The sequence below is a fragment of the Ursus maritimus genome, unplaced genomic scaffold (assembly GCF_017311325.1).
Source record: "Ursus maritimus isolate PB19 unplaced genomic scaffold, ASM1731132v1 scaffold_17, whole genome shotgun sequence".
Taxonomy (NCBI): Eukaryota; Metazoa; Chordata; class Mammalia; order Carnivora; family Ursidae; genus Ursus; species Ursus maritimus.
Window position 1 is genome coordinate 13139021 of NW_024424119.1, and position 21103 is coordinate 13160123.

The 21103-nt window shown below is 39.4% G+C and overlaps 1 protein-coding gene across 1 annotated transcript in view; it reads right to left on the minus strand.

Annotated features, from left to right (window-relative positions):
• The window catches only part of MLLT3 (MLLT3 super elongation complex subunit), a 266270-nt gene that overhangs the window by 12858 nt on the left and 232309 nt on the right, over positions 1–21103 (minus strand). Inside the window, exons 6-8 of the mRNA XM_040632319.1 lie at positions 7171–7246; positions 5169–5298; positions 2286–2385 (exon numbers count right to left, since the gene is read on the minus strand). Of these exons, the coding sequence (XP_040488253.1) occupies positions 2286–2385; positions 5169–5298; positions 7171–7246 (306 nt within the window). The remainder of the gene's footprint in view (positions 1–2285; positions 2386–5168; positions 5299–7170; positions 7247–21103) is intronic.

Here is a 21103-nt window from a genome sequence, read left to right on the forward strand (position 1 = left end):
AGCAACACACCTGCCCCGAAGCAGGTGATTTGAGGGGTTAAGAAATCAATTCTAAACGAAGGTTTAAAACCCTTCTCTTGCTCTCTGTTCCAAAACAGCTCCAAGGAGGTAAGTGCTCTTGCGGTACCACACGTATTTCCTACCCTACACTGGCTAAAAGTGAAAGCATATGGACTTTCTTATTATGCTTATAGGTGCACGGAGGAAGTGACATATAACTGAGTATTCCTGACAGATTGATGATTCACATGTGTGAAGCTACATTTGTCGAATAAACATATGCCAAGGAACCAGTGGTATGCTATCTAATTGGATAAAGTAATTTTTACCCTCACCAGATAGATGATACCATTCATTTTTTAGTCGCGTTTTGCTAGACAGGTTTAAAAAAAAAAAAATCTGACAAAGAATCCAAAGCTTTCCCTGGAAGCGAAGACTTGCGGCAAGTCAGTTCAAGACTGCCCATCCAGGAAGCATGGAGAGTGGTTTGAAAGGCAAGATGGGGGCTTCATGGAGCTGCATTTATTTATCAGGCACGGTCCTAACCCTGACTAGCAATGAAGCTAAGAGGGCTTAAGGAGGGGCTTACCTAACGCCCCTAACTCCCGATAGTGCACTGCTGCTGCCCACGAGGGACCCTGGTTCTAACACGCCCCCCCCCACCGGAAGCGGAAATCAGGGTTCCGTAGCTTTAAATTAAACATGCAAATATATTCAAAGTCCAAATTCTATCCTTTTGCCAGTTTTTACTGAAGGCACAGATTTACAAAAGAAACTCAAGTTATCTAGTTAGCCAGCCCAGGGGTCTTCCCAACTGATTGGTGATGATGGTTACACCCTTCGTCTCCGCCTGCCCCGGAAGTGCTTGATGCGGGCGGCGGGGCTGGCCGGGCCAAGGGCATGGCTGGCACTGGAGCTGGAAGAACACAGGGATGCAGGGAGGTAGGGTAAGGAGTAAGAATGTACTAACTCCTCGAACAGCCAGTCTGTAACAGATGATGAGGCTGGGCTCGCATTCCCATGTAGGCCACAGAGAAACTGCAGCTGAATATAAGCGGTGAGGCAGAGAACACTGGTATTATTCCTACACCATAATGAGGGCTTGAAGCTGTGGATAAACTTTATAAATGAGGTATTTTAAATTTTAAGAGATCTTATGTTTTATGCAAAATTTAAAAAGAAAAAATCTTCAGCTATAAAAATCACATTTCCCAGTAAAGCAAAGATCACAAATTCAAGGACAAGGCTGTTTAAAATTGTAGGACATCTGTGAAAGAGAGTAATTTCAGAAAAGTGCAGTTCTTTTATTCTCAAGTTCATAATATTCACAGGGTAACTTGGATTAAGCAATTATTTTAGAGGTCACAGGGAATCTGCCTAAACAAAGAGATAAGAATAGCTTACGTAAATGAGTGTATCAACTCAATGCACTACGAGGCTTTTACAATATTCACGATACTTGAAATTCGTTTATTTTAGTATTTAAAATACCCCGTTCTTAATCATCTATTTAACAAAAGCTCTTCATCATAGCTTTCAAAGTTTTGCCTGGACCTTATCCAAAGAACTATATTCTGAATTGACTATGAAATTAATAAGGCTTCCTTTTGTTTGATTCATAACAATGATAATGACCACTATTTATTCTGCATTTTATTAACTATTCCTTACAATTCCCAGTGATGACCCTCTTTCCCTGGATAAGCACATGGAGGCAGAGCAGCTATGATCATAAACACCTACTCCCATCAGCGGAGTGCCAAGTAGGTACGAGCACGGCCTCATGCTCTTTACACACACAGTATTTATCATCGTCCTGAGAGTCGGCGAGGCAGTATTAATGTCCCCGTTTATGGATGAGGAAACTGAGAACCAAAAGGTCAAAGTTAATTTCCCACCAGTACATAACTGTAAATTAGTAAAACAAAGAAACAGGCTTTATCCTAGCTGCAAAGATTATATTCCTCCTAATTCATTAAATAAGCCTACTTAACTGCTGAGGGGGGGGAAAAACCCCACAGGAATCAGGAGCAAATAAGCAACACTTTCTGTCACCATCCCTTCCTGCATCGATGTAATTAACCCATTGGATGGAACATACTTTTCATGATGACAGAAATTATTTCACCCAACTATGTGTTTATTGCAAAGGTTGCAAATTCCCATTTATTCGATAGTGAGAGAAACTCTGTTTAAAATTAAGGGATAAAAAATTTCATGTGCTTTGTGAAAACGATCACACCTAGTTTGGCAGAGTCGTGAAGAGTGCAAACCCAGCCATTTACCTGGTTGTTGTTGGTTTTTAATAAAGGTGGCGGGGGTTCGTGATGTAGGGGCGAAGAAGCTGAGCTGCTTTCACTGTCGCTACCATCACTTAAGCTAACTCTGAAAAGAAACAGAAGTCACACGCATCAGCACAGGCAGTTCGTGAAATATCTAAGGAAAGAGGCGCGGAGAGCAAGGAATCGAAATGCTAATCACCGGAAACTTGTTTCTACTCCTCCAACCACTAACCCATCCTGGCGCTTACTTTGTATGGAACCATGTTAAGTGTTTTACTGGTATTTCTCACTCAGTGACCCTTATGTCAATAGATGAGGAGGGGCGCCTGCGTGGCACAGCGGTTAGGCGTCTGCCTTCGGCTCAGGGCGTGATCCCGGCGTTATGGGATCGAGCCCCACATCGGGCTCCTCCGCTATGAGCCTGCTTCTTCCTCTCCCACTCCCCCTGCTTGTGTTTCCTCTCTCGCTGGCTGTCTCTATCCCTGTGAAATAAATAAATAAAATCTTAAAAAAAAAAAAGATGAGGAAACAGACTTAAACTAGGTCACTTGCCTATGGTCAAGAGGGAAAAGGGGTGGTTCTGGGAGTCAAACCCAGGTGATGGAACCGAAGGCTGGCGCTCAGCCACTGGCCCCATTTATTCTTGCAGCTCCCTGCTCCAACTTCAGCTGCCTACTATCACCAAGCATGTTACCCTAGCTGGCAGGTCAGCAAAATCAGATAGATTGTAGGTTACTACCTTTTCGTTTTCTAGCCCCTTCCCTCCCGGCTTCTTTGCTATAGGCAAACCCAGGCTGTGGGAGTAGAAGCAACTGCTGAGAATATGGACAAGAGCTCTGTATGACTGAGAGTTCGGGGCGACGTCCGAGGACGGGCTGTGTGAAGCCCAACATGCCAGACCCACACCAAGTATTTCTACCACGTAAGAATTCAAGGTCGTCCCTAGTTTTGGCCACTGCTGCAATAATTCGCTGGAAATATACTCCAGCAACATGAAGAGACAGTGTGTTTGGAATAACTGCTTTAGAGAAAGAGAGTATCTTTCAAAAATCAAAGACAATATAAAAACATCACCCCTCCCTTATTCTTTTCTTTTCAGAACAAAATAGAATTTTCTTTTTAGCCAGGGTAGGAGATGTTTCTTTATTCTACTCTACTGAATGTATACCTCCTTCTGAAATGTCCTTCAGTGTTTGCTCTCTCTTTGGCTATACAGTCACCTAATATAATATTCTTTTCAGAAACAGAAAATGCTTTAGAAATCAGGATAGTTTTTCTTTTGCTCTGAATAGGCAATCACATTCCACCGCTATAATATATTCAGATAGACAAGATACAAGACAGGAAATGAAAAGGATACGTTGGGACATCCTTTTAGCAAAAACTGATGGAACTTGTTTTTCTTAACTAAATTACATTAATGAAGTGTTCCGTTGAAGCGCTGCTTTAAAATGCTTCTTGACTGAAGTGGAAGGCTGAGTATTTAAACTGATTAAACAGTTGAGACTTCACAAGTGCAAGGAAGACCAAATGTTACACTGGCACTGCTAACAGCACATGTCAGGCGGGGGGAAAGAAGCGAATCTCCGACAACGGGGATCACATCAGACAACGCACAAGCCTGTACGACTGACCTGCACCGACGCAGGGCATGGGGCAGCGAGTGGGTGGGCAACAGCCAATCACGGACTATCCAGAGTTTCTAAATAATGATAACTGGAAATTGGCTAAATAGGTCATGCATTTTTCATCAGGTACATTTGAAAGCAGCCAGCAGTCAGGATTTTGGTGGTTATAAATATACTCACTGCCACGTTCCAGTCCATTTTTAGATCTTTCTGTCCTACCAGTTAGTTTCCTTCTTGTCAGATTAAAGAGTTCTAAAGGGAAATGTTATAACACCAAGGCTATAAGGCTCCTTATTTTCTCCTATTCAAAAAAAAATAAAGATGGGGGAGTTTGGGAGACAAGGTGGAGAACGAGGTATTGGGTGTAAGTACTGAGTATGGCCACACGGAAGCATCACTGAGAGATCTGATAGGGTGTGTACACTCCAGGAGCCCTTCTCAAAGGACACCAAGGAATTACGGATTAGTAAACATACGATCTGTCCAGCTGGGATTAAGACGGTATTCTTTTGAGGAATTTTAGGGCCTTCCACACAGTAATGGATAATGGGAAAAGATTTAATGCGATGTATTATAAATGTAATTGGATTTTAAGTTCAAGTAGATTCATATTTTTTCTACTCCAACACATTAAAGTAAGCATGCCTATTTGTTTTCCTCATGATAAAGAAATAAAACCCTCAAGGCAATTTCAAGTTGACTATTAATTATAAGTGACATGAATTACCATCTTATAATGTGGAATTATGCCTCACAGCATTAAAGCTACTTAAGGAACCTAATTGTCAGCACACTTAAAAGGAATTTATTTGCTGGAAAACACACACAGGTGATCCTAGTTTTAATTAGGTCACACACATAATTCACTGAAGCCAATTATGTATTTCTAACTACAAACAGCAAACACGTTTCCTCAAACTCTGAGGCTATAGCAATGGAGCCACACAAACTCTTCAAATGAAAACGGAGCTGATTTCCGCAGTCAGTCCTGCCACCTTGGAATAGACTTACTTCCAAGAACAAGGACTCCTAATTGGATGTTTTCCCTATAGCATTTTTAGAGGAAAAAAACCTGCTTTCTGAGAAAAGGGATACACGGCTCCCTGGAGAAAGGAATATAAGCACCCAACTTAAATGAACGTGACCATTTCCTGCCACTTTTTTGGTGTGGCACACCTATGTCGTGGTTTCTCGGGGTAAGTCTGGGGGAAAGGCATGATTCCGTCACCGGAAGCCGAGTTCCTGCCACGACACTCACCTGCGGCTTCGGCTGCCTCCTCTATTTACAGGTCTCTCCATTTCCGAGTCATTGTCATTATCCTCTGCCTCATCTGATTCCTCCTCATTGTCATCGGAATGCAGATCTTTCATTATAGACCTTAAAGGACCTGAGGAAGGACAGCATACCACAATCAAACACACGAATTCATACACATTCAGTCATGCTGGACACAGGGGACAGCTCGCCAGCTCTGAACGTTGGCCAAAAGGAAAAAAAAAAAAACTAAAAACTTAAAACCCATTATTATATATATTTATACAATTGACAAAACAAATTTGGTAGTTTCTGGAATGTAACATCTAACTGCAACACTACTGTTTTCACAACAGATGCCCCAGGATGTTCATTGGAAAAATCTCTATTTCCTAGGAATGTTTTGCTATGTATTTTTTCTTCCCTAAGAAAAATTATACCTAAAAAGGAACAGAAAGATCTATTAGTAAATTGAATGTTTTGTTAGGTTAATCCACGTATTGAAAAGTTGAGGCTAATAAATCACCATGGTTGTAACTTGTTCTTGGCAATGCAGCCTTTGTGTGGTAGTTTTTGATCTATTAAGGTTTAGCTGTTCCTTTTATTTCAAGGTCAATTTCAGGTCAAGCAAGCATTTCAGTCAAGTTCAGATTATAAAGTATTTCAATTCCATGGTGTAATGTCCTATCTCTGATCTTCATATTGATCTTGGACACAAGGTCTTGTTCAAGCAACAATGTTATGCGGCCAATTTTTATTTTACCTTTAAAGAAACTCCTGGCAAAACACCAGCATATATTTACATAAATAAAACCATGTAGTAAGTCAGGTGCCCGGAAAATTCAAGAGAGTATCCAGTATTAGATGGGAGAGAAAAAAATTAAGTCACAACTAGTTTTTATTCTAGAACAGGACATAACTAGAAAAAAAAAAAAACAAAATTCAGTGTGGCTTATTGTCACTTGACCGCTCCACATGTGATGAAAACAAGACCATTCTTTTTAATGTTAAAGAAGAGATTGTGGAGGCAAACAAGAAGGTGAGAGGCACTCTTCTTCTGGACTAGACAATTCCTGAAGTCTAATCTAGGACACGAATATCTGAGTTATCACTAAGAATATCCGAGTTATCACTAAGTCGGCTCTAAAGTAAGTATGGATTCCCTCCAATCTCACACTCTGCAAAACCCAAATTCCTCTGCTTTTGTAGTGGCTTATACCTTTGGAAGTCAGGGTAACAAGAAATCTGAATAGCCAAAACGATCAGTGTCTTTTATTTTTTTTCCTGGAAGCTTAGCCTTAGCCCAAATACATAACAACAATTTAATCCTTTTCAAAACATACAAGGCCATCAGGAATTGAGTATGGTCAACGAAAGAGGTCACGTGCAACAGGATGCTCAAAAACAAATTATTCCTTCATATGATCTCACTTTTCATGTTAAAAAAAAAAAAAAGAAAGAAAAGGAGCCCGTATTTGAAAATTTCCACACACCAGAAAAGTATAAAATATATATTTAATGTTCTGGCTTAAATTTCTTTATTAGATTACTTTAAATTTAAGTTCAAGTAGAGGGAAAATAAATTTTAAAGACAGCAAACTAACATTTGCCGAAGAAAACAGGTCTATTAATCTGTAGAAAAATAAATAAATAAAATGAAAGACATGCAGGAGGGAGAGTAAAAACCTATTTCTCTACGTCAGAGCCTCTCAACTCCAGCTTTTGCTATTGTATTTCCTTTGGGAGCTCCCTGGAAGGGGCTGTGTCTATAATCCTTTTGTAATATGGGACTCTGATGGCAGGGACTGGAAAAAGGAGAATTTCTGGAGGCTGGCCTCATACATCAGAACAATACTCAAGTGCATTCCTAGGGGAAATAAATACAACTGCATAAAAGCCAAGTTATCATTCAAATAATAAAACAGTAGAAAATAGGCCATAAATCAACTCATTAAGATGTTTTACGAGAAAAATGTCTCATAGTTTGCCTGGGAGATACTGATACCTTGTTGCCTGGTCTGGGACGGTGTGAAGCTGGAGCTGGAGCTGGAGCTGGAGCTGGCAGGACTGGGTTGTTCCGACTTTAAAGAAGAAGAGAAAGTCATCATCAATAAATTTATGGGACACTACACACCTAAAATTAAAAAACATATTGCTCAAAAATATTTGGCTCTGCAAAAACAGTCCAATGCTGTGCAAGAAAAATGAATACACATTTCATTATGCCCAAAACAGCGACACAGGAGAACCACGGTGTCCTTTTTGTTTTGTCCACCATGTTTTTACTAGATGCAGAAACAAGTATATAAACTAGAGGATGATGAGACCAACACCTGGGTATTACATGACGGAAGAACCTGGCTTTGATTTCAGTCCTGTGTTTACTGCTATCCAAATCTCTTTCTAAAAGATTACCTTGATTACCCTTTCTGCAATGTTTGATTGACTCAACTGGTTAAAACATAGTGGTAATGAGGCCAAGGTCATTAGTTCAATCACATTATGAGCCAGTTAATTTCACTCTGGTCCAAGGTCATGACCCAACCCTAACCCCATTCATCCATAGTTCACAAACGGAGGTAATGCTCACAAGCAGATCTGGCCAAGCCCCACAAATGAGTCAGTGGGAAATGCTGCCACTACTTTAAACACACAGACACACACACACACACACACACCACCCTCTAATTCCAGGGAAAGAGCATCATACACATGCCCCACTCTCTCACCATGAATTCTCCTCATCCTCTAATATCCAGAACAAGTTCCACATCCTCCCTAACCTGTTCGACTCACAGTTGTTTTCCTTCTCCAAACCCACTGAAAATGGATCTCATCTGTTTGCGTATCTGACATGCTGCAGTGTTATGCTGCTTCTGATGTGTGTGTATTTTCTCTCCAGCAGACTGCTGGGACTTGCAAAGGCAGGGGTGCAGGGGTCTGTCTTGTGCTTGTTATCCCCTCATACTTAGCACAATGCACTGCATACAGCAGGCACTCTGTATCTGGGACTGAAGGTGGAGCCTTAGGTCCTCTGTTCTACCCTCTGCCAGTTTTTATGAGGCTTTACAGTAGGTAAAGGTGAGAAGAACAAATACATGGGCAGAACTCTGCAAAGAAATTGATCATACCATCAACACGCTTGAATTTTACATATTTAGGCCAAATTTAAAGTAACTTAATGTTGGACTATTTCCCATTTCTAATGTGCTCACAGTCTCAACTATATACTTATTTGAGAAACAGATGAGGTCTTTTCACGTACAGGACATATCTTTCTTCTTTCGGCTTGGCTCATTGGATGACCAAGTTATCGGGGCCATGCGGAAACCAAACTAAGAGCACCAGCAGGGGCCGCTAAATGAGGAGGAGAATCTCAGGTCAGTTGATAATGTAGTTTTCTCACCACGGATTTTTTTTTCCATCTTCCTTCCCAGTCCTGAATCCCAACCCCCTTCTGGCCAAGCAATACCGAGACCCAGACTCGGACACAAGGAAGCACTTTCAGGCATTCCTAATGCACACTTCACATCCTCAGGCTGGATGGGAAAACAGGTGTCAGCAATCTACCACTCATTCCCAGGAACGGAGCCAGACAGGGTCTCTAATGAGCAGCAGGCGGCCACCAACCCTTCAGCACTGCAAGATTTGCTTGAGATTTGCAGTACAATGTCCGACACACTGCGGTCTGTGGCCCACAAAGAAGAGCTGGTTTACGAGCACAGACGCCTTTGCGAGGGACTCTTCATTTCTGTTGAGTGGCTCTTCCACTGCTGAGCCGAAAACGTGAGCTACACTGCATGGGCATTCAGTTAGCAGTTCTGCGCAATGCCCAGCTGCAAAACATTTCTTCCAGGGGCCGCGGGGTACTCCTTTTCCTCTCCAAGTTGCTCTTTTCAGCCATGAAAAGTGTCTGCAAACGGTATTATTTTGATAGCTCTGGAAACCATTTGGGAGCCAAAACAGGGGTTTCCTTGCAGTGAGTGGAGAGAGCTCTAATTCCCCCTCCTGCTGGACCAGTCATGTTGCCCTGGACTTAAAGGAGCCGTTCTGCCAGAGCTGTTTGCTGAGAGTGACATTAATTAGGAAAGCAAGAGGGGATGGTGGCCATCTCCCCAACCACCTCATGCTAAACATGATCCATCTGTCTCAAGCATCGCGCCAATGTCAGAACCAAACCTGCAGGCAGCCTTCTTTTAGCTTCTTAACCACAAACGAGGTTAATAAATCCTCAGTTACCAACCATCAGAAAATTGCCGAAGAGTAAAGAGCATAACACAACAGGAGAAAAAGGCTTTTGCCCAATGTTTATCATTACCGCCAGACCTGGTCCACAAAGCATTTAAGGTTTATGATAGAAGACACATTAATTCAGACAATATTAAAATAGACACTTTAAAGCAACAGAGGTGAATGGAGAAGGATAAAATGTTGAACGACAGGTAGCAAATCTAGTGTCCTGGAAGCTTTTTGTAACCAGGACAAGGATTTGTGGTTTTGGAGCCAAGGAGTCCCCTTGGGATGATCAAAGACAGGGGGTCTCACACCTTCACGGGCATTAGAATTACCTGGAGAACTTGTTAAGACACAGACAGCTGGGTCCCACTCCAGAGTTTCTAAGTCTCTAATTCTGGGATAGGGATGAGAACCTGGATTCCATAAAAAGTTTCTAAGTGGTGATGCTGCTGCTGCTGTTTTGGGGCCCAACGAGGCTTTTAAGAACCAACGATCAAGGCTCCAGAGATTTGTAGCCACGGATATTCATCAGAATCCATCGGGGGGATTCTACACATAAGGAAACTCTGATTAAACGGGTTTGGTGTGGGGGTCCAGGCATATTTACATTTAAAAGTTCAAACAAATGATACGAATGATACTGTGGTAGATTAATGATCCTATGTTAGTCATTTTTTTTCCCCTCTAAATGCAAAAACATGTTTTGGAAAGAATTGTAAATTTAAGAAAGCATAAGAGAAAAAAAAAAAGCATCATGAGAAAAATTAGACACTTACTGATGTATCCAGAAGTAGCATCCCTGCATACTCATCAAAGTGTTTTGCAAGAAAACACTGGGAAAGAATGCAGTTACCACTCAGTAAAAACATCTAAGAAGCATGTACACCATCGTGTCATAGCAGATGGACCTTAAACTTACCTTAGCGAGACCAGGCCAGAATTCGACTAAATGTTAACTGTTCAAAAAGCCATTCTGCTAGTAGATGAGGCTGACACAGTCTTATATTTTATCAAATCCAACCAAATGGAGCTGTTGTTCACTTTAAGTCTGTATTTTATTTGAAAATAAAATCAGACTTACTCTCCAAAAATGCAAATCGAGGATGATTTTATAACCTAGGAAAGGTTATTTTTTTAAAAAAATATGCACCATAAACACAGCTAGGTTAAGATGTTTACAGACCCCAAGGATTGAAAAGATTATTGGATCCTCTTTTCCCCTCCTTATGTGTGTATGTGCCAAAACCTAAGGATTGGGAACTTCAATGACGGTCTGATTTTTCCCATTACTAATTTGATACTTGTTTTTGAAATATCAAAATTCTCCCCACTAAAAAAAAATTGTTGGCTTCTTCCTGTTGATGCCCAAAGGCACATGTTTAGCTGACCTCTGAGTAATCAAACACTAGACATGAAGTGCCTTTAAATGGTGTGCTCCACGGTGACAAGAGTCAAGCCTTAAGAACCTCAAATTCAGGAGACAAACCATAAGAGACTCTTAACTACAGGAAACAAACTGAGGGTTGCTGGAGCGGTGGTGTGTGGGGGACATTAAGGACGGCACGTGATGTAATGAGCACTGGGTGTTATATGCAACTGATGAATCACTAAAATCTACCTCTGAAACTCACAATACACTATATGTTAATTAATCGAATTTAAATTTTAAAAAAACTCATTCTATGACAATCATTATCACATCAAACATTCGTTGAGTGTTAAATTTAGAAATCTCTCACCTTGACTGCTCAAGCCTTTTCCCAGTATCTAATAAAAACCTGACTTTATTCAGATAAAAAAAAAATCTTAGGTTCTATTGCTTACTATTGGGGAAGTTTGCTTAGGCATTAATGTCCTCAGTGAGGGCACTGAGGCTCGTGTAAAGTAAAAACTCCCAGCCTTCTCTTCTTCCAGTGGTAGCTAATCAACATTTGGTTGCTACTATTATTTACAATAGACCATATACTCCTCTTTTGCCTAAAACAAGATATATCTTTACTACCAAAACAATGGCCTAGCAAGATTTGCAATGGCATCTTCAACATTCAACGGCTATGCAAAATCATTTTGTAATGGATTTTCTACGGAGGATTATTTTTGTCCAAGACAAGTAAGAAAAACCACATGTTTACAACTCCTACAAGTTAAGTGCTTCAAAAGAGAACACCTGTCAAGGCAGGTCACACGAGAGGGCTCGTAAAATCCCGCATTGTTTCTTAACACTGGGAGCAGGCTTCCTCCTTAGGTAATCAGAAGACAGAAGCTCCACCTTTTCTCCCAGGCAACATATGAACAGAATTTCAACTTAATCTTTAAAACAATCATAATGAAGAAAAAGGGGAAGAATAACATACACCTTTTTTTTCTTCAGAGGAAAAGGAAAGAATACAGTCTAAGCAGTTAAACAGAAATTATTTTAGACACATTGCTACGTTTTTTCACAAAATTTCTACTTTGTTTAGAAAAAGAAAACACATGGCCGGCAATAAAAATTCTTTTTGCACAAATATCCAGAAATACTATGTCAAGGGTGAGCACTAATCAAAGAAAACACAAATGTAATATATTTACATCTCTATTCAATTTTCATGACTGAACTACTAGGTTCTTGTCAGTTTAGTGCTTCCTTCACGAAAAATTAATAATCATCTGACACCTTTTTTCCTTAGCATATAGTATCATTTAAGAGACTGTCTCATTTACAATGGATGTAGACCGACTTTATGGTGGCAGTCATTTCACAATATACACATGTATAACACTGTATTAGCGTAAGGTGTCTAACATGATTTGATACATCAATTATAGCTTGATAAAACTGAAAAAAAACTACCTTAATTAGTCCCTTTTCTGTCAGAAACGGAGAATAATCCAACTCAACTTTCAAATACACATTTAACACATTTTTAAAGAAAAATGATATCCATTTTAAACAAGGGTGGAAAATGTTCATCACGTGAATGCATTCTCTTATCAATTCCCATCAATAGCTACTATATTGTGATACCTGTTTCAATAGGAAGTAAGCTCACAGTTAAGCAAAGAACTAAGTATTGAAAAGTTGTGAAAGAACACTGAGATTAAGTTAATCTAACAAGAATGATGCAAGAGTGAATTGTCAAAAAGAAATGAGAACTTTTATTTTTGTTTAGTTTTACATGAATACCTGCTTCAAAATAAACGTGCTAAAAGAACAAAATTTTATTTTTTTAAAGATCTTATTTATTTATTTATTTATTTGACAGAAAGAGAAAGAGGGAGGGAGCTCGAGCCAGGGGGAGAGGCAGAGGGAGAAGCAGACTCCCTGCTGAGCAGGGAGCCGGCAAGGGGCTGGATCCAGACACCCTGAGATCATAATCTGAGTTGAAGGCAGACTTTTAACCAACTGAGCCACCCAGGCATCCCAAGAACAAAATTTTATTATATAGAAAGGTATATGAAAATCCGATTGGACAAATGTCAGTCAATAACTCTAACCTCTTAATGTATCTTTGTGTAGCCTTACTATATTACTTCGTTTGCTCTGCCATGAGAAAGGCAAGTGCTACAGACTGAACAGGTCATGCCAAAATTCCTATGTTAAAGTCCTATTCCAAGTGATGGTATTTAGAGATGGGGCCTTTGGGAAGTGATATAAGCTTAGATGCGGTCATGAGGGTGGGGCTTTCATGATGGGATTAGTGCCCTCAAAATTTAGAAGAGACACCAGAGAGCTTGCTCCCTGCCTCACTCCCCGCCCAGCATGTGAAGACACAGTGAGAAAGAAGCCAGATCCAAGCCAAGAAAAGAGCCCTCGGAGGGGAACCGAATCAGACAGCGCCTTGACCTTGGCCTTCCCAGCCTCCAAAACGGTAGGAAATAAATCCCTGGTGTTTAAGCCGCCTACTCTACGGTATTTTGTTAAGGCAGCCCAAGCTGATTAAGACAAAAGGATGTATTTTTTAACCCCATTTTACTGCTGATGGAACTAAAGCACAATCAGATTAAGTGGCCAGGAGGTAATATACAGATGGATTAGCACCAAGTTTTCTGATTTCCCATCCAGTTCTTTCTACTACACCTATTAACCTTGAAAAAGTGGAATTAATTTAAAGCAGTGTTCTGAACACATTAACACCCTTTTATAATACCAGTCAGGGAACAGAGTTTTCTACCTCCCTGTGAAAACTGCATTGACTATCCCTCTGTCCCTAAGGGACATCTTGCGATCGGCACCCAAAGCAAACCAGTGATAAAACAAAACACTTCATCCCTGGGTCTGAATGTGTGTGTCTGTGTCAATTGCTTCTAACATTTGTCCAATCAATAATACAAGAGATCCTCACTACTCCCATCACTAGTTTGATAAATTTTGTTTTAAAAAGCAAGGACTTTTCTCCTAGGATGGCCTTGATCCTCCTGACATCAGTGCCGATCAAGAAGACTGACATCAGACAACACGCTATGATCAATTCTTCTATCTGCCTTCTGAAGTCACCTAGTAATCAACTCTTCCATGCAATCTATACATAACCTCCAGGGAAAAAATAGATTTAATGCTTTAAATAATCTGCCAACAGGTCTTTCTTTGAAAACAAGGTGAAACTGGGGAAAGGACACTGGAATGGGAAGCTACAACTTGCTGGACAAGTTACTCAAGTCCATGACCACAGGGAAGACCCCCCCCCCCATTCTCGCTTTGGCAAATCCTCTCCATTTGTAGATATTATGAAAATGAAATGAACTGGATGTTAAATTGTAAGGGTATTTAGTCTGCTGGGCCCTTATATTATCAAAAACTATTGTCATGGGGCGCCTGGGTGGCACAGCGGTTAGGCGGCTGCCTTCGGCTCAGGGCGTGGTCCCGGCGTTGTGGGATCGAGCCCCACATCAGGCTCCTCCGCTAGAAGACTGCTTCTTCCTCTCCCACTCCCCCTGCTTGTGTTCCCTCTCTTGCTGGCTGTCTCTCTTTCTGTCAAATAAATAAAATCTTTAAAAAAAAAAAAAACTATTGTCATGCCCATCATTTGCTGGTAAGAGAGAAAGATCCTAAGAATTACCGTCTCTACTGTTAGCAAACCAGGAAAGGTCCTTATTTCTGTTACATATTCAACTTAGGGACAAAATCATCCTGGATGCCAAGACAACTGGCTTTACATTGTGGTAGCCTCTGGTTTTAGCAACTGCATTTGCTTTCTTCCTTATTATTGCCATCTTTGCTGTTGTTATGAAGTGCTGTCATCATTTGTGCCCATCACCCCCCATCTGAGAACACAGAATCCCATTAGGAAACGAAATGGCCTTGGGGAACCAGGGTCTATAAATCTTTCCATGAGACCCTTTTCCACACTTGGGAATGGCTATAATTTTCTTTTAGCTTCCTCTCTTTTAAACACAAGAGCCCCAAGTCTTTTATCTCTCATCACCAGTTGTACTTCGAAGGCTGCTACTGACTATTGCAGCCAGAACATAAAATCTTTCAAAAAATCCAGTTGTTGCAAGACGGTGTATGTGCCAGATGTGTTCCAAATATCGCTCACTTGTTAAGAGCTGTAGGAATGAGAAATCATCTGGAAACAGACCCTTTACAGTGGCACCACCTCTAAGCGTGTTGCTATTCCTTGAGCAAAGACCGTGTGCAGAGAAGTTGTGTTTCACAACTGGCCATAAAATATACCACTGAGTTATAATACCAGAGATATATCTTTTAACTGGTCTTTTCCCCCCTCTTTTGTGTATTTTGAGGATTAGGGTAGAGAGAAAGAAAAAAAGTTACAAATCGGAGGGCTTAGAGCTGTAATGCCTCACAAAAGAGAAAGAAAAGAACAAGTTTCCTCATAGAATTGCCCCATAAAGAACCATCATTGAAGCTGACCAGTGAACATCAAAACACCAGTGCTCATCAGTTAACAATAAGATCCTGAAGCTCTTGTCAGAAGAACTATTCAGTTACTTGTGAAATAACCCACCTGTGCAGAGCACGGGACGCTCAACATACCGTACAAGTATCAGATTCCCTCTCTCTATAAGGGCAGTGTTGAACTGAACAGAGTCCTTTATATGGGGTGTACAAACAGAGTACGTTATATGGGGTGATAGCTCTCAGCTCTGGATTCTAAAATTTAAAACAGTAAAGTAAATTAAAGAGAATGAATTCAGGGCATCATAAAGATCGTAATTAGTTGAAATAAAGTAAAACACAGATACACCTGAAGAGAGCATTTGACAAGACATTTAATTGCATTTTCTCATTAACTTTAGACCTTTTTAAAAAATGGCTTACTTGAAAATGGCCAAAGAGCACTTGATTGACACCTACAGAATCTTTATAGACTTACACAAATGTCAAGGAGTTTTTATTAATTTTCATCTTCGGACATCTTAGAGAATTTTCCCCATTAAAATTTACGATCATAGCAGTGGCATCAAGACTTCGTTTTATGTGCCAAGACCTTTATTTCCATGGTATTTTGACTTCCAAAATAACCGAAGTCCACCGGGAAAAAAAGTATTGATTGAAAACTATCCAATCATCACCAGGTCAAAACGCGACATTTCTCATTATCAGTCTATTATTTATCACAAAGACTGTTGATAGTTGCAAGGAATAAGTCTTTAGAAGCCTTGTATCTTCCTAATTAAAATAAAGTGCATTTTTTTCAGGTAACACACTGAATCCCTTTTCTCTGGATCAGAGCACTCCACAATTCTTCGGGTGTGGGTATGTACATGCATGTGCACATGGATGCGTGTAAGGGAAGCCACAGGGATAAAAGAAAGAATAGAACCTTTATTTGAATAATACTTTTCTTTTTAATTTTTCAAGTGTTTATATGTACCTTCTTGGACACAGCATGTTAGCCCAGCTATTACTACAATTTAGAAATACACATACATTGGGGATACCTGTTCACTGAAAGAGACGAGCTTTAACATCAACTCTACAGATCATTGTCAGTTTGAATTCTGTAATTTGCCTGCTCAAATCTTAATTATATCACATAGACTTCAAATTCTGGAGTGCTAGGTGCTAAGGATACAAGGCCAGTATCATATCAATTTATTTAGAGACCATCCAGATTTTTGTATTTTATAATATTCTATGCTCAAAATTGATTTAGAGCTTAAAATTTAACTTTTCAGTTAAACAGAAATCCTCTAACAAAGCTTCTTACTAAAGAAGAGGTAACACAGGCTTATTTAAAAGATTTGAAAGTGCACAAAGACCTTCCTAAAAACCCAACACAAAATACTTAACATGACTTCCCCCACCCCTGATATTTGAAATTATCTTTACTATGGGTCTATCCAGTAATTTTATAGTGTTTGCTGAAAATGACACATTAAGTGAAACTGAAAATTTTATAAAAAACCTAGCATCTAAATATGCTATACTTGCACTCACTTTTATTTAAAGTGTTAAGTACTAACACAAAGTTGATAAAAATAAAACTATTTTTAAGAATTCCCCTCTGTCTTAATGAACTGAAATTGCAAAAAAACACAGCCCATGGAAGAGACTGTGCTCATGTGAAACCATTAGGAGGTGGACTTTGTTTTGTTTTGTTTTCTTCTCCACGTACCCCCTTAAAAATGTGGCACTTAGAATCAACATATCCCGTATTAGTTATATTAAATTCTCAAGAACAGGAGGAAAGCTACTGCTTCTAAGGCTCTAAAGGAACCTACGTTTCCATGCACACATATAAGCCCAACAGTTGCTTTTCTTCATAAATCAATCTATTGTTGCACTTCATAATGAGAAGGCAGATTTACTGCCTTTTACCGCCTTTTCTCACCGTCAGAAAGATGCCTATTTGGGTAATAGGACGTTTCTCTTCTTCAAGGGTGTTTGGGATTAGGGAGGCAGGGGCAAGAACCTTTAACATCTGCTCCCTTCAGTGAATGACACCTCTAGTTCTCACAGCCGGGATGCTGAGAAGCAAATACCCATAAGTTGACAAAATTCTCTAGCTTGAAGAAGCACGACGCGTTGAGGACGCTGAAGACGCAGCTCTCAAACACACATGGATTTGAACGGTATACTGGAAAACTGGAAAACACATCATTTTGCTGGCTAACACTGTAATTCAAATGCCATAAAACCATCATCATAGAACAACAGGCGTTTGGGATAAAGACCCTTGATTCCATCATCCTGAATTTTCTCTAACTCTGAAAACACCTCTTAAGTACTGGATGGGAAGAGTTTAATCATTTGTGATCTCCACAGCGTACAGTGATAACAAAACAGTTCATAATAGAGACTTACCTTCTTCTGGCTTTATTTACTTATTTTTCCCTTAGGGAAAAATAGTGAAGAATTGTGAACTTCAGACTTTAATTTAAAAACAAGAGAAAGGCACTAGACAGCATCTAATTCCTAACCATCTGCCTTTAAAAAATACACACACACACACACACACACACACACACACACTCACCCACTCACTCTGGTTAGGCTAAACATTCTTAGCAAGTAAGTAGATCTTGACAGATCTAAACAGAAGTTTCAGTAATCATAGTTCTACTTTTGGAAACGCTGCTATCTTAAATGGGCGTCATGATTCCTACGAGCCAATGCAATCAGCCATAAATTAAAAGCAAGGCGATACCAGCCACTACAAATAAATAAAGTGGGGACAGGTACTGGATTCAAGAAGAACCCCTATTTTTGTAGAAAACTAAATTATGCCCCTGTCTGAGAATACGGGGTATTGCCTCGAGAGCGAGCACTTCTTGCTACTTTCGGCTATCTTTTGTCATTTAAGCAATGCTTTCTGACAGTTTTACAGGCTGTTATCCCAAGGACTTCAGTATTTATGGCCTTTATTCACTTGGGCTTTCTGCTCTTATCCACTGGTTACTAATCACTAAATAGATTTTTTTTTTATGGGACTGAAATTAGCTCAAAGGATGTCCTTCAACAATGGCAGCTCAGGCCAGCACCCGCTAAAGGTCTTCTCCTCGGCCTCTTCCTTGCTCCTCTCGATTTTCTCTTCCCTACAGACGAGTTAATGAGGACTCAGGTCCACGCTGTTCAATTAGAGCCACAGCACGCATGATTTATGGCATTCTTAGAGGATGGTTTAGAACTGTTTCTGAATTGATCCTCAGCAACTCACTCAATTTCAATATCTCAAGAATGATTTAAAGACCTAAACTTGTTTTTTAATCTTCATGAAATGAGAGCATTCCCTACTCCTAAAGTATCACTGGTCAGGAAAAGCTCCATTTCCACAAACCTTAACCATACCCATGGGTGCCTGCGTGCTTCAAATATATACATTATATTTTAAAACTTCAGCACATTTAGCTGATAGTATGGCATTCAAATTTCTTCCTATATAGAAAGGCTACTCACTACCTTTTTATCTACTAAACTTCAAAGACCAAGCGCTGAAAAGCAAGTAGAAAACACAGACTCGTCTTTCCACTTAATTGCATTTGACTTAAATATCTCCTAAGAGATTGGTTTTTATCTTATAACAATGTGAAATGTGTAATAGATCACGTCCTCTTTACCAGCTGGCTGCTAGAAACCTGAAAGTCAAATTAGTCTGGAAAGTGGTGCTTTCTTATAGACTAAAAAATCTAAAAGAAAATCAGAAACACTGATATCGTTCTCATCAACTTCCTGATGAACTGAGCAAATTGCACAATTCCCTGAGTGTGGGCTGAGCAATGGCGGAGGAAGGCGGGAAGGGGGGAGAAGGGAGAAACTAGCTGTGAGGCAACACGAAGGCTCCATCCGCTTACTGCTCTAGAATAGAATTTACTAAACATGACTCTTCCTGGAATGAAAGGGATTTATTATGATCGGCTTCTGTTTTCTCTGAAATTATGCTGGAATGAAAACATTTAGAAAGGAAATGCTATTCAAAAAAAGTTGCTGAAGCCTTTAGATGTTTCCATGCCTGGATAAAACAGTATGTTCTACCCCATCAGAAAAAATAATTTTAATTTATGAGATTAGTGTTTACATGAAATTACTTTGCCCACTGACATAGAACATTAACTATTTGGACATCTAGAGACCCATATGGTAAATTCTCCTGGAATAAGGTTCCAGGAAGATTTATTTCTGCCAATGAATGTGCATGCGTTATGATATTCCAAATATAAAAAAACTGCATAACTCTCATATTTCTGTAGGAAAAAAAATGGTAGACCTTATTGCCCACGTAGAAAATTGGCGTAACTCTGAATAAATGCTACGTTCTTTAAATTTTGTTACTACTTACTTAGTCACATATATTAATCTGTAAGGCAACTTCCAAACAGGCGTACAGTGTAACTATTAACTATTAAGTAAATTAAAAGTTAAATACATGTATTTGTGTAAGAATTTACATAGCAATAATTTTTTAAAAAAATAAGACAGTTTCTCTAGGATTATCAAAAAGATATTAAGGAAACATTTTCATGTGTAATTAAGTGGTAACTAATTTTTATCAAATACCCTAGTAGTTAGATGACAAGGGGTGTTACTTTTTAATAAGTTATATTTTACACTGTTTGCTCTTATATCTAAAAATGTGTGAATGGGCAAAGAAAAACATTTGGATATATGGCTCTTAAAAATATGATAAGCTATATAATTATGAAAAAATGAAAGACCAGTATTCTTCTTTTCTGAGTGAAAAGATTCGTTTCAGATTAGTGAAATACTTACAAGCCTAATCCTTAGCTTCTCTAAGAAAATAAAAGGAAGTCTATAATATTATAACCATGAGCAGAAGAAACTTCAATATGTAACTTCTAACTTCTTTAATTTGTATTTTAATAATTCCAGGGTAGATAAAATATATGTAAATGCTCTGAAGTCAGGGGAGAAGGGTATCTTTTTTTTCCTACGTTAAATCACTCTGAGGGGAAAAAAAAAAGGCACATGAGGATTCCATTATATGATGACATATTAGAAAATCATACCTCCTATTTTATAAACTTCTCCAATTTTTTAATTAGATTAGTGCATGCTATATGTAAATTAGTGATCTAAAATCAGTAAGTTTTTCCTGAATTCTCCTATAAATAGAAACCCCGTGTTTTTATTTCTCTCCTCATGCTTATGCCTCTCTTTCATTACCTTGTAGAACATCCTAGAAGCCGTCTTTCCTATAAAGTGACTGCTCATGGTAAATAAACTTTACATACAGCTGGCCTTTAAAAATGAGAAATACAGCAAGCAAAGAAATCATCCTCACCTCTTTTAAAAGAAAACAGAGTAGCCCTCAGGAAAACAGAAGTGCCCCAAAGTTCACGTGTGTCGGCAAGGAGTTGAGAGCTGTTAAGAATGATCTTCTTGAAAAGCAAGAAGTCTCCTTAGGCACCCACATGTATATTTAGATTAGAATGGCGGTTTAAATGACAGCAAACACATGGTCATGACTTCCCAATTGCTCATTCATCCAACACACACAGGCTAATCAGAAGCAAACATCCACCCCGAGCTGTTTTAGAAACTAGCTTCTCCCATCTGATACTACCCTCTGTGTGGTAAGCATACATTCTGTTAAAGAGATCAGATGTCAAATACTGAACTCTCTCTCTCAGTATACCCGGATCGTGAGTCTCATTGCTTTAGTATTCCAGAACATTTCCCTAAAGTAACTGTGACTTATCAACTTAAGTCAGCCGAGAACACTCCCTGCTCTAGCCTGCAGTTTTAAGAAGCACATAGTAAAGAAATGACCATCTGAAGGTTCAACGTCTATTTGTCT